The 14,774-nt window shown below is 46.2% G+C and overlaps 1 protein-coding gene across 1 annotated transcript in view; it reads right to left on the reverse strand.

Annotated features, from left to right (window-relative positions):
- Positions 1–14,544, reverse strand: part of LOC144935877 (adenylyl cyclase-associated protein 1-like) — a 35,280-nt gene extending 20,736 nt beyond the window's left edge. The window contains 7 exon segments of the mRNA XM_078862728.1: positions 1,368–1,473; positions 3,070–3,155; positions 5,104–5,247; positions 7,560–7,637; positions 10,259–10,359; positions 11,482–11,612; positions 14,526–14,544. Coding sequence (XP_078718854.1) covers positions 1,368–1,473; positions 3,070–3,155; positions 5,104–5,247; positions 7,560–7,637; positions 10,259–10,359; positions 11,482–11,593 — 627 coding nt within the window. The 5' untranslated portion in view covers positions 11,594–11,612; positions 14,526–14,544.
- Positions 14,545–14,774: the final 230 nt, after the last annotated feature.

Raw genomic sequence — 14,774 nt, forward strand, 5'->3', positions numbered from 1 at the left:
CCTTTGTAAGGTTTTCGATCCATGTCTCCCTTTGAAGAGAACCTTTCATCTCAATGGGGCATTCACCTGGTTAGAAATAATTTCATGTTATCATCGTACAAACCTCTCCCGGGGGTGCGGCAGTTTCAAACAATGGGCATGGTTATTAAATATCATCCCTCCTCTCCTCACCTCTGTCCACCCAGCAGAACAAATAGGCACAAGGCAGCTTAAGTTGATCGGCAGGTCGTGTGCCGTAAAGTGTGGTTAACTCCCACATCTTCCCAAAACGCCAGTGGGGTCAGCATGTAAGATTAGGCCAAAATATCCCTTATCTTCTAGTGGAGGCCTTTCCACCAGAAGGTACATGAACAAAGTAACTAAATGGGCTTCACCGTTACGTTTTATTACACACATCCTCACCAATAAAGCTATTGTCTCCACCAGCACTCAGGGCATTTATGACAATTATTGATCAACTCCTCAGCAGCACTTCTGCCGGGAGACATGTAAGAGTGCCGAGCCCGACGGGCAAAGATTAATTGTTTATTCTCCCCAACTAATTTTTTTTTCTCTAAGTACACAATGTGTGCCGGAATTTAAAATTCAACTCACTTTCCACCGCCTTCCAAAAAGGAACATTTTTTTTTTGTTCCTCTCCTTGCACATGAATTTTAATGCCAGGTTGGGCACATTAACCCCTGCGAATGCAGCTACGCGGAGCCAGCTGGCGCCCAGAGGCTGGGTCGGGGGGGGCTTGCGATCCCGGGCGCCGTGGCGTTAAAAGTAATTTCGGCAGCCATGCTCGCGTGCGCGGCGCGTGGCAAGGTGAAAATAAAACGGGGAGAGGGCGCGGTGTGTTTTTTTTCTTCACAGCGCCTGTCCCAAAAGAGCGGCCGCCGGGTTTTTAACGCGCGATGGAATCGAGACGATCAATCAATCAGTTAACTGCGCGAATCTCAAGTGGCACAGCCTCCTGTGGAGACCCTGGCCTGGATCATTATTTCCCCGTTGTGTTTGCCAGAGTGCGTGCGTGGGGAGCAGTAGTGTGGCGGTTAGCACGCTGCTCTACGAACCTGGAGACCCGGGTTCGATCCCCACTCACAGCCACCAACACCAGTGACAATTATTTAAAGCGGTCCTGGGACTCAACTAGGTCGACTCAGCCTCAAATGAGTATCTAGTGCAGTGTGTTAACATCGCCACTGGGGAGACAAAGGCAGCCGAGCGTGGTGATGGCCACCCACCCCCTCATGTGGCATGCCGGCCTTCATAAGCGCTACTCGCTAAAAGCAATTGCCCTAACCGTCTGTTTAAGGCTATACGGGTGACATTTCTCTGAGTGTGAGGGCGGGGGGGGGAGCAAGCATTGCTGTGAGACGACTTACAGACTTATTCCAGCTCACGCCAGTGGTGTGGTGCTCCTTGATGTAGGCTTGGAGCTGCGTCCAAATGTTGCTGTACGCCCGTGCCCAGTTCACGTGGGTCTTGTCGCTGCAATACACCAGACAGGCAATCCGTACATTTACACGTACAGCTGTGTTGGTCAATCCAACCAATAGATGGGGCGTTGTTTGACCACGCTGGTCAGTTCTGGATGCAGAAGGGTGGGGGGCAGTGGAGGGGGGGAATTGATGCAGATACAAGTCGCCACTGATGTCAGGAATCAAACTCAGGTGGCTTGTTTCATAGGGCGGTAGGCTAACCACTATGCCACATATTACGCCCCCACCTTCCCCCCAACATTTTAAACCCACCGAAATGTATTCCAATGTTACTCTTGCTTTAAGTAAGATTTTTATAACTAGGGAATGAGCCATGGAACCATCGACTAAAATGTATTATTCCGCTGACGGTACATATATCGAATAGAAAGTGCAGGAATGTTGACTTCAATTCATGCAAACGTTACGCAAAATGTTCTCTTTAAACCGAGGGACTAAATGAGAGAACAAACCAGGTAGTACAGATACAGCCAGTACAAGCGAGACATTACAGACAAGACAGTCCCAATGAGAGACCCAGTACGAACAACTTTTTTTTTACAGATCGACAAAATACATTCAGTTTGCATGTTAATGGAGGAGATGTACTGCAGATACAAATTATAACTGAACCATGCCTCATGTAATTTAACTCCAAAATTACCCATCACACTCACAAAATTACAAGCGTAGTGAAATTACACATTTTAACGACGTAATTCAGATGCCGCCCATGTCTGCGTGACAAGAGCGTACAAGACAAACTTAATCTCAACATTCCTAAGTTGATTCGCCGGAGGTTGAATCATTACGTTGCGAGGCTCTGGCGGTCTGGGTCTCCGTGACCGACCAGGGTGTCCGAGTTTTGTAACTCGGCCAAACCTCCCCAATTTCACGAACGCGGCGGGTGGCCTAATGATTATGCGGATAGCGAGATACGCGCTGTGCGCCTACGCTAATTGATTGCAAATGAACGATGAACTATCACGGGAGGGGGCGGGGGGGGGGTGAATCTGAAGGCTCGGTTAAAAACCCAACCGCATTGAAACCAAACGTTACATAAAAACAACTGGACTTACGCAAATATATACTGGAGGTTTTTGACCTGCGCAAATGTAACTATGCTCAACAAAACAAAAATACAGTCACGAATATTTCATTATTTTAAAATCAATTATTTACAGGCACCTTGTCAATCCACTGCTGGATGAAGGCTTCCTCCACGCCGTGTTGGGAGTGCAGGTTGTTCGACCCATATTTCACCATGCTGGTCGGGACCGGTTGCCGACCGGTTCTGATATCACCCCCGCCACCAATTGTTTAGTTGTTGTGGCCGGGTTATTAAACTCGGGTCGTCGATTTCATTGCACATTGTGCCAACCACTGCATCGATGCTCTCTGCCAAAAATGTCATCAATTCTGGTAATACAGCGCCACTAATTCAAAAGGTGATGCCTAGAGACACACCAAACACATGTGTGTATATATACAACAGCTGCATCGGGCCGATGATAATCTGTTGGCGCTCCGAAAAGGCCGTGCATGCACACGTACGGAAAAGGCCGTGCTTGCACACGTACGGAAAAGGCCGTGCTTGCACACGTACCTGTCTTTGTAGTCCTTGAGCACACGGTTGGTATAAAACGTCCCGGCATCGTTCAACTCCTTCACGTAGGGACCGGGCTTGGGGGACTGCGATTGGGCAGGAAGAGAAGACGGCAGGATCGTCACCGATATTTGACAATGTACAGACAGAGTCCTATAGTGTACGCGTATAGTCCTATTGTTCTTCCGCTGCTGGATGAGGGCCTCCCTACAAAGGGCCTTTCCTGGGTAAACCAGCATAATAATAATCGCTTGTGTGTGAGAATACAAGCCAAGGTTACCCAAGGCCAGAGCAAGCCAGTAATACCTGACAGCAGGTCACAAGCATCGTAGGCTTGTGATTGTATTAAAGGGCTACACATGCAAGCACTGGCAGCCCATCAGCTCACTCTGATGTGAGGACACACAGCAAAATGACAAAGCTCCGCTGTGTTCGGACTCTGCAGGCTGTTGGGGCAAGTTGCTGAGAGGCAGCACCTGTCAAGGCCGGCTTGGCATAGGAGGAAGTGGCATGGCCATCTCTCCCCAGTACAACATAATAACAGGCACTCATTTGAAGCCGAGTCAATCTCACGGAGGGTGGCGGCCCAAGGTTTAAGTTCGGATGCCATTTCCCATCGACGGTATGAGAGGCTGAGCATGGAACCCAATTTCGCTGGGATTGTGGCCAGCACCATGTCACTGTTAACCAATGCACCTCCACTCCCACACGCAAACACAATCCATGCGCATTCAATTAAAAATTGTAGAAAAACATTACTAACTATTGAAACCTTATGAGACCCACGTCCTCTGTTTAGAAAATAACATTGTGATAGTGGCAGCTGTAACACAGGGCCTGGGAGATGAGTGTTTGTGGTAATCTTCTTGGTTCTTTCGGTAAAGTCACGTAGAATGGAAATAATAAAATAAAACATAATAAAATTATTCTCACGACGTTTCGGCCTCAACGCAAGCAGCCGTCCTCAGGTGAAGACCAGGTCTGTCGGGTCTTTACCTGAGGACGGCTGCTTGCGTTGTGGCCGAAACGTCGTGAGAATAATTTTATAATGTTTTATTTTATTATTTTATTATTTCCATTCTACGTGACTTTACCGAAACGTCGTGAGAATGTTTTATTTTATTATTTTATTATTTCCATTCTACGTGACTTTACCGAAAGAACCAAGAAGATGTTTGTGGTAAATCTATCAATCCATGTGGGCTACAAAGGTGGCCAAGAGAAGACAGCACAGCAAGTGGTTTTGTGAATGCATACCGACGGATCACATGCACGGGTTTCTCTGGGTGCTGGCTTTAAAATAATCGATCACTACCAAGTTACGATTCAACGTAGGTCTCGTGAGATCAAGAATCAATTTGACAACACAACGCCTGCAGCCTGGTGTGTCGGCAGTTCAGCGCGAATCAAAGAAAGTGTCTCTATTAACCTAAAAAAGAAAAAAAAGTTAACTCTCTATAATCTGCAGTACAGGAGGCGAGAGATGGTCCAGATGAAACAAAAATACGGATAATAAAAAACTTGCAGTAATTAGGCTAGTATGTGTAAGTTATTGCTTACCTACCTAAAACGTGGTAAAAACCAAATGTCATCAGTTTTTTTTATTATTGCTACAAAACGCGAGTCCGGTACAATAAGCCGTCGAACTTTGGAAGGGGTGGGGGGGGGGGGAACAGAAACTCCGCAAAAATTTGTATTTGGCGTCAAGGGACTGCACACGGGTGGAGGAGGGGGGATATGGGGCCCGCTGCCCATGCCAAGTGGGGACCCCGCATAGGTAGGGGAGGGGTGTAGATTTACATGGGATGTTGGGGCGGGGGGGAATCCGTTTATATTTTTAAAGTACACCGGTCACAAGCAAAGAGCAGCTCACAAACCCACGTGCCAATGAACGTCGAAAGCTACAATCTATTTTCTATTTTCACGAGCACGGTTATATCAAATCCGCAACCCTGAGAAAAAAATACGTAACCCCAGGTGGGAGAAGGCGGGAGGGGGGGGGGCGTCATTATCGACAGCTCGGGCCGTACTCACCATGGTGACCCAGCCCAGCGCGGGGATGCTCTCGCTGACGGCCGACAGGTGATTGAAGAGCTTGCTGGCGCGGTTTGCCTCGCGGAACGCCTGGATCGCCTGGATCTGATCGGAGATGGGCTTCAGCAGCTTCTTCAGCTCCTCCTGCGCGGGACAAATTCCACAAACAGTTGGGGCTCGACGCGGCGTAATAAAATAAAATAGCCGCCGCATCCCCCTGCGGGTCGGGGTACAGCAACGGCGGACGTATTCGTTTCGCGGGTTAAAGAGGCAGGCGGCTGGGGTGAAACTACTTCACGCACCGGGAGAGCGGGCGTGCGCATTCTATCGAAATTGATCCTTGATCTCGCGATACACGCGTTCAGAATCGTAATTGGTAGGAGCGATTACTTTAAACCTATAGTGCCCAGGAGAAAAGCCTGTGCACGTGAAGGGAGAATGCTCAAAAGTTCCGTAGGTACGCATTCACAAAAAACAACTTGCTGTGCTGCAAGTCCTAGGTCTCCGAGCGTGTTTACGAGCCTTCTGTGCGATTCTCTTGAACCTGTGCGAGTTTATGGGGCTCTCTGCGGCGAGTGCATACAATACAACGGTGAGTGCATACAATACAACACGTGGATTTGGAGAGCGTCTGCCGTCGCGTCATTGGTTGGAACACCAGAATGGCAATCCAGAGGGCACTGGTTCAAACTGGCGCAGCGGCCAAAATATTCGGAACGTTTCTTAAAGCCTCCTATCTCTTATAGATTTCAAGTTTATTCTAGATTTGAAGTTTTCGTGATTGCAAGGATCCATACTCGTTGGTTCGTTCGGTAAAGTCCTGTAGATTTGAAGAAAGCCTCCTATCTCTGTCCACAAAGCAATATAACAAAACTATTTAAAACTATTTTTATTTTACCAGGTAAGGCCCACTGAGCGACCTGGCCAAATGATAGCTCAACGAAGTGGCTTATCACGTGTAAATGTATAGCAGTAGCCAAATACTCTAAACGCACGTAGATTCTAAATGTGGAGGGAAAAACCGGAGGACCCGAAGAAAAATCCATGCGACCACAGGGAGAATATGCAAACGCCCAAATATACAGGCGTCACGATCGAGATGGAACCCGTGACCTCCTGGATACCAGGCGAGGCAGTTAACATCTCACCACCGTGGAGTATTAATGGCTACACCCCCAGTTAGTCAATCCGCAGCTCACGTGTGTGGTGCGGTAAAGCGTGGGTAGCCCCCACCTCTTACAAGACAACCGGCTATCATGGAAGTGGTGTGAGCAAGCAACTGCAGGACTGAACCTTTATCTATTACTTCATGAACTAAGTGATTTACCCCCCCCCACCTGCCCCATAGTGTGATGACATATCCAAGCGGAAGCAGACAGAGGCTGCTATCGGTTGATTACATATACAAGGGCTTCCGAAATTATATGAGAACGAGACTCTTTGAATATTAACATCACACCGAAACGTCAGGCTCATAGCGGGCTCAGCCCTCTTCACGGCTTAGGACTCCTATCATTACCAATCATCAGATGCACACAACGTGAAATGAATTAAAGTGCTTTTGAATTCAAGGCGAATGGTAAAATGCAAACAAACCGCACACTGCAGGGGGCTGAAGGTAAGATTAATGTCATGTGGTAAGTGATGGCTTAATTTAAAGTCCCATATTTATGCATTTCCAAAGTGAGATCGTGCTGAAATATATTCTCCAGAGTATCGGAAAATGTTGTATATCCGGGATGTGTTGTCTGCCGACAGTAGCATCAACAACTTTAACATTAAAATCAACATGCATTTAGAGTATTTGGCTGCTATAAATGTCCGCATGATAAGCCACTTCGTTGAGCTATCATTTGTGGCCAGGTCACTTCTGAAAAAGGCGCTGTATAGTTCAGTGGGTAACAGTGCAAACCACCATCCAAGCCAGGTGGCTCAGTGGCAGAAGCGAGCGACTCGCAATGGGGAAGTGTGAGGGTTCAAATCCTGGTTGGGGGTTGACTCAGCCCATCATCCCTCCAGGGTCGATAAAATCGGTCTTATTTTGTAGCGATGCCGATTGTGGTCATCCTTTGTAAAGACTCTCCCCCCCCTCAAAATTAGAGTATTTATGTATACTGGAGGAATCTGATAACCCTTTTTTGACAGATGTGAAGAACATTACAACAACAAACAATACAAAAACACAATAGGAGTGCAAAGTACAAGAAAGGTAAACAAAGCACCCAAATACACACAAATACAACTAAACCATCCCCATCCTACCAGGCAAAGCTCACCGAGGTAGTAACTTATTTTTCAGATTTTCACGTGGATATTTATAACAGCAAAATAATCTTATAAAGAGTAGGGTTGTAAACGGATGGGCACCGCTTCAAAGCTCATTTGAGGAGAGCACACTTTGGACATTCGGCTTGATGGCCAAAGGTGAAATGTTGTAACGTGAAGGCTCCACTCACATCCGAGGGTTTATTGTGCTTGGAGGCCACAACCAGGAAGCTGCGCTCTGCCAGGAACGAACCGTTGACTTGCTCCGCCTACACACGTCGCTCAAAGTTAGTAGTGTCCGACGACGGAAGAGATCAAACACACGAAGAAATCGCCCGACGACTACACGAGGATAAAAACACCACATACAATTAAAGCACCGAGATATTATATATATATATTTTTAAACATAGACAAAGCAAAGAAAAATCTGGCACGTGACAACGTTGATCTGCGTGTTCAGACAACAAATGTGAAACTTTGCCGTAGGGCAAACGAGCGAGGATTTTTTTTCTCGCCAAGAAACCAACGACTTTTGCTTGAACGTCCGCGCATTCGGCATGCGACGCAAATCTGCTTTGGGAATTAACGCGCCTTCGATAGCCGTGGCCTCAGCTCTTTCCTCGGCTCACGCTTAAGCCGCTACTGGCCACCGGGACAGGCGCTCCAAGCGTGGGGGTCGTGACCACCCCCTGGGGGTCAGGAGGAAGTGAGAACACCGTTGGAATAAGCGTGGCAGGAAATCGATCTCGTAAACTTTATACGATATCAATATTTAATGATTTAGGACCACGTTACCGCCTCCTAAGTTTGGTTTACTTAAGCCGATGAGAGCAGGATTGCACGGGCACAATGTTAAGCCCTTGTTCGTAGCGCATGCTCGTATAGTTGCTCGCGCAAATTACCAACGGATTTTGTAAACTTTACAAGATATCGGTATCGAATCACTTAAGTTTCACGTTACTGTTCTTATGCGCGATATAATTAAGCCGTTTAGCATCATTTTAATCGTACGATATGAATCGCTCCAAGGCAGCACACAGGCTTACACCGCGTGCATAAATCGCACGCAAATTACAAACGGTATTGCAAGACTTATGATATCCCCGAAATGGATAAATTCAATATTGAGCAGGCGGTGTGTATATATATTAAAACAGGGGATTGATATATTATTTGGTGAAACAGAGCGGGACTGGGACTCAAAAGGTCAGGGGACTCTTGCTGAAAGGGACGTCTCAAATGTCACCACAAGCCGACGTCTGCAAACACAACGGCGCTAATTACAGGGACCTCAACACCACGCTCGGCACACAACCTTTCAATTAACCCCTGCAGGTGTACGCCCATCACCATCACCATGTTTTGCAAGGGATATTCAATGTTCACAGGAGAGCTGAAATGCATTAACACCCACGGCTAAGGATTGACAATTCACAGCTATTAAAATTTAAATTTTAATGGCCATGGTTTGCCCTGCCCCTTCCCCAACTATATGTGCAGAGTAAAGCATCAGGTTGTTTAGAGGCAAGGCAGCTACGGGACAGAGGTTCTTGAGCAAAATATCTAAACAATTACAGTGCTGGGTTTACACTTGTCAAAAGACTTCCTTTAAAATGCGCCGTCTCGGGTTTTTTTCATTTCATGTTGACTACGCGTGCTTGTTATGAATTGTGTAAATTTACGATGGTCCCCTCCCTACGCCGAACAATAATGAAGAGCACCTGAAATTGGGTTTGCTTGTTATTCCATCCGACGACAAATGTCACGCAGTAATTTTAGTTTTTTTAAGAATACAATATAAAAATGATGAAAACAAAACTGTCTTGTCACCGACATCAATGAAAATGGCAACACGATCAAAAACACACTTACGTAACTGACACTAATGTATTCTCTTTTTCCCCACCAGACTGGAATAATGCGCTCATCAACTAGGTGCGCTTAGAATTAAACAAATAGATAATTAAAGCTGGCAGCAATCCTCAGGGCATGATAATTACCCGAAACATTACCACACGCACACCTGCACAATGAGCCAGACACAATAGGGATGGGCTGGATTGTTCGATAAGAGTAAAGTCTAACACAATTTCAGAACCTCCTTGGGTACAAAAATATGGAGATGTTTCAAAGAAATTCGGACGGTGCGCTTTACATTAAATGATATAACACTGCCACTAAGTATTCAAAATGGGGACATTCCACATACAAAAAACCGTGGATGGACATACACCAAAGCTATAAAATGTTTCCACCATTACAGCAGGCCAGATTAAAAGCAATTACCTTTCTCCCAATGGAAAACTTTTAAAAATGCAAATGTAAGAGCGCCCAAGGCGTGTAATGGCATGTTGTCAGCATTTTTGCGGGTCAATATAAATCGGCAGTCATGATCTATCCACTGCTGGATAAATGCCTTTGCACATCTGCAATGCAACAAGTCAAGTAAGTGCACGTGAGTTTAGTTCATTGCTCCATCTCCATGCTGGACATCCCCTCGGGCATTTCAAGCTATGGCTGACCAAACCGTTTTAGGTCTCAACCACTGGCCATCATCCCTTATGGCAGAAATGCATTGATCCAAGACTACTTACTTTTTCTTCAAAGTAAATATCATGCATTTCACTTGCACATGTTCTCTTATCCACACGTTGCTATTCCCATCTCTTCAGCTTTCGTTGCGCTTTTCGTTGAAGGCAGTCGTCACGTTCCAAATGTATCAAATTATGAAAATTACTCTTAAATCCCTAGAGTACAAAACTACAACACCAATATCGCCCCCCTAGCGGCAGACTGTACGCGTCTTTGAAACATGCCATTTATATATTTATATATGTTTACTCATGCTTCAGTTCTGGGCACGGGCAGGTGTGTGCGCGCTCCTTACGTGCTTTTCCACGTCGCTGCCGATTTCCTTGCTCAGCCGTATGTACTCGTGCACCGGCCCGTTCAAGATCGTGTCAAACGCCACCACATAGGGCGCGTCAGCTGGGAGGGGGAAACGGCAGAGACACACAAGAGGCCACAGGGAGAAGGCAGGAGGGAGAGGAGGAAATGGGAATGCGGAGTATATTACACAGTCAAAAGGAGATAGGGTTTTGCACGGTAGGGCGTGGCGAAGATGGCGAACAAAGAACAAGGAACGTTGGCTGAACTTCGGACATGCAGCCCACACGCCCCGTAGAATAGACGCTAAAATGGGCCACCGAGTAAATAGCTTAGGCCAGTGAAACACGGCACACGAGAGTCTCTGCCAAAAGCGTACAGTTCACGGACGTAAAAATATTCAAAGAATGTGAGCGTCACTCTTTCACATTGCAAAAAAACAACGCTGAAAAATAAACACGTACCAAATTATTTGAAGAATCTATTTTTTTTACAAACACATCGATATGCTTTTCAGAATCAAATATGTATACAGAACAGCACCTCCTCCCCTTACCTTGAAGATCTGCCATTTTAGCAAAGTATGGCTAGCGGGAGGCGTCGTCTCGGCAGGCTGCGAAGCGTACCACTGGCGGGCGCGCACTGTCTGTCGTCTCACCTATTGCCAAAGCATTCGTCACTGGGCGCGGCACCTAATCGCACCGCGGGTTCCCATAGGCCAATCCGCTCGCAAGCACGGCATTTGTTGGTTACTTATTTTCAGACGCAAATTGTTTCCCCCCGCCGCACAGGTTACGCTTTACAATGCAGCTGTGTTAACAGCGACAAATGAAAAAAGGCCGGCCATATTCATTACCAACGCAAATGCTTTCGACAAAAGGAGCAATTGTCATAATCTTGTTCAGCAAAGAGCTATACAGAACAAAGCATACGGGGTAGTCTTACAACGCATTCATTTGTATTTTTTTTATCGTAAACCGATCTTCGCTTTGTGGCACGCGGCCACATGCAATGTTTGCTTGCAAACCAAACCGGCCAGTTCTGCAGCCCACGAACCCGTAGGAACGCAATGATGTAACAAACTCCTCCACAGCCAATCAACAACACACACACAAGCACCGACGACGACCAACGCAGCCGCAAAACTGGGAGCAACCGCGGGGAGCCACTGGCAGCGTCTTCAAGCGCGGAGGGCGATGGACGTCGTCTAAATGCACGCCTCACCTGCGCCGACACCGCCGGCGCTTCCTCCTGCCACACCGGAGTGGAGCGCCACCTGCTCCAGCCGAGCGGTCACCTTCTCCAGCCGATTCACGAGTCCGTCCAGCTGCGCCATCCTGCCACGGAGCCGCCTACTGTGGATAGGAAGGAAACGGCGCGATGGTAAGCGGCCGCTGGCAGCGGCAGGCGTGGCAGCGGTGGGTATGTGTACAACGGCGGGTGCAAAAGATACTCATTAAAAGTGATTGGGCCAAACGTCCTCATTGCAGCACGTTCCTGGGCAAAAAGTTCTGAGACTTGGTAAATAATAATCATCGCAATAGCTACGTTTAAGTCTTTGCCAATCCACTGCTGAATGAAGGGCTCCCCCCATGCCGTGTCAGTCATGGGGTTTCTTTGACCATACTTCACTTTGGTCAGTGTGGGTTAGTAAAGGGGAGGGGGGGGCATCACTCACCACTCTTAGCCGTGGCTGCATCGTCGTGCACACACCACTGCGCATCGTCATAGTACAAACATACCAAACCTGTGGCATACATTTGCCTAGTTTCGTGTCAACGCACCTCCGATTACCAAGGTTGGCTATGTACGGTACGTAAGAAGTTCAAGACATACAACGCGACCTCGTGTATCCTGCATATAACATAACACGAGAATATTAACAACTAACATGTGCCCTTTCAGTCGACCTGCTGCAGTGAAATGGATTTTTTTTCTACGGAAAAGTCAGTGCGCTAATGCTTTTTTAACCTCCGATAAGCGGTATAATGCACAGTATTTCACTTTCCGTTGTAGTTTTTACGTTTTTCTTTAAAAAGCTTCAGGGCTTTATGACACCGCATCTTCTTCGAGTATTCACCGCTGTGCAATTGACATTTTAACTCGTATTGATTTCCTTGTAACCCCAGGTATCCCATGAAAAAAGCAATTTGTGGTATCAATCGGCTCTCACCCGGTTGAGAATTCACGTAACTTGGCAGTCAAAATGCTCGTCCCATTTTTTTTGTCAATTGGCGTACAATGTATAAAAATACACACACATTAAACCCGTGCCTCATCGCTTTACCGTTCAAGAACCTATTCCAGGCGACCGATGATTCATTTAATACTGCCGTGAAGGTTAGAAAGAAGTAGAGTTGTCCTGTACAGTCTATTACCCAACAAGGCGTGACTCTGTAAACCGCAATTTTTTCCTATCTGATGGGAAGTGAACGCGGTGTTCCGCTCAAATGAGTTGGGTTGTGGGGGCTAAGGGTCCCTCTTCAAATAGCCCCGGGCCAGTAATGAACATTCCACATTCCTGTGGTGGGAGCGAGTCGTTCCCTATCATAGGTGAAACTGTTGTTCGGTTCGCATATTGCGATAAATATTTTAAAGTAATATTTTAAAAAAACGTTCTTAAAAACACGCTTTTATGAAATGCACGAGTAATGGCAGAACTCCACGACTCCAGGAAGTGGCCCCGAAGCTTGCCATAACGTAAGGGGCCGTGGCCAATTACAGCCAACGTCAGTTGACTGTGGACAATTAGACCCAAGCCGAAACATAACATATAAAAAAGAATGTTAAAAAATGTATATTTTTTCAAAATTGTTATGATAGAATGTAGTATTGTCATCAGTATGACGTAAGTATACCAAGTTTGCAGTCGATACCACATTGGGAAGTGAGCTAAAATTTAGTTACAAGATTTGAGGATACAACGACAACAACAACAGAGTGAGTTAAAAGAAAGCGTGTAATAAAAAGAGACCCCTGCAGGAGGATAGAGGGATGATGGTTGAGTCTGACCCCTCCGCTGAGAATGTGAATTTGTAACCTCCCGATGCGGGAGCCGCGCCCTGTGACTGCTGCTCAACTGTTTTAAAACAATTACCGGTACAGTGTACTGCCAAGTTGGGTTTTTACGAATATCGGGGAAGCTGAAAACGCATGCGTCTACAAAGTCAAAATACACACGCAGCATAAACGTCTCCACAACGACGCACGCGAGCGAAAAGACAACTTTGAAATACACTCCCGCACACACAAACAAGCGCCACTAAGTGGTGTTTGTGCCAGGCTAGGTGCACTTTGCAAATACGGTGCACGCTAAAACACATGCAAGGAAAGATATTTCCCTATTCGTCCCAGACTTCTAGGGGAAACAGTCTTATCTTAAAAAGAGCTCGTAGTTTCCCCCAAAAATACCACACAACTTTCTAAACACACGACCAAACTTACATTATTGTAGTCTTTTATAATATAAAAGTAAAACTCGGCGAAAACCAACTGTACTCATTAAATGAGTAAGAAACCCTAGTTCCTCCAGGAAGTGATTTGCATCAAGCAAGAGCTTTTGAGTAATAATAATGCGTTCTACCCTGCGTTTACGACTTTACGTGAACGTGTTATTCAAACCGGCTGCGTTAGAATTTACATTCGCATCTCTTGACGCACTACAGATAACAACGTGGTAACATTCGATATCTTGGAAACAAAGTGGGGGGGCAAGAGTAAACCATAGTTTATTTCCAGGAATTATGTGGGTTGTAACAGTGCTACTTAAGAGAAAAGACGAGAAAAGGATGGAAGGGAGATCAGAGGGACATTTACAGACCAGAGGGTCAATAGCCCAGCAACTATAAACTGCAACTTTCAAACAACTTATAACAATTGACGGCCCTAAAACCCACACGACCCTGGGCGAGCAAATATTCAATCTAAAAGTACAATCTAAACTAGTTATTATAGCCTCAGAGTAATGATATCATACAAACAAGAGTAATGCAGGAAGAGGAATAGTATAATAGTTATAGAGTAATGCGCTGCTTGCGCGAATAGTATTAGCATCTGCAATACTACGAATAATAACACACTCACAAGGATAACACAGTAACGCTATGCATAATATACTAATAACCGTAAGAATACACGTAAACGTTGATTTATAGACAAGAAAATACTATTTAGACTCAAAACACATTCAGAAGGCACGAGTGGTTATCAGTCTTCAGCCCTGCACGAACATTCCGAACCTAAATCCTTTACAACAACACAAAACTTACAATCGTTTTGAAACCAGTCGCAAATATTTACCAAAGTGGTTAAAGGAATTAATGCTGTTTAACAGATTGACGCGGGGGTAGTGGTGGTGGTGGGTTAGTGGCGACTCAAGCGAGCTCAGGCACCCGCCCTTCCGGCGTTCCATTTCCGCCTCCAAAGCCCCACCCGTCCTCGCCGATTCAAACATTTTAACATCTCCACAAGCAATACAACACGTTCACAACGTCTCTGCAAACTTGGCAGCATTGCAA

The sequence above is a fragment of the Lampetra fluviatilis genome, chromosome 14 (assembly GCF_964198595.1).
Source record: "Lampetra fluviatilis chromosome 14, kcLamFluv1.1, whole genome shotgun sequence".
NCBI lineage: Eukaryota > Metazoa > Chordata > Hyperoartia > Petromyzontiformes > Petromyzontidae > Lampetra > Lampetra fluviatilis.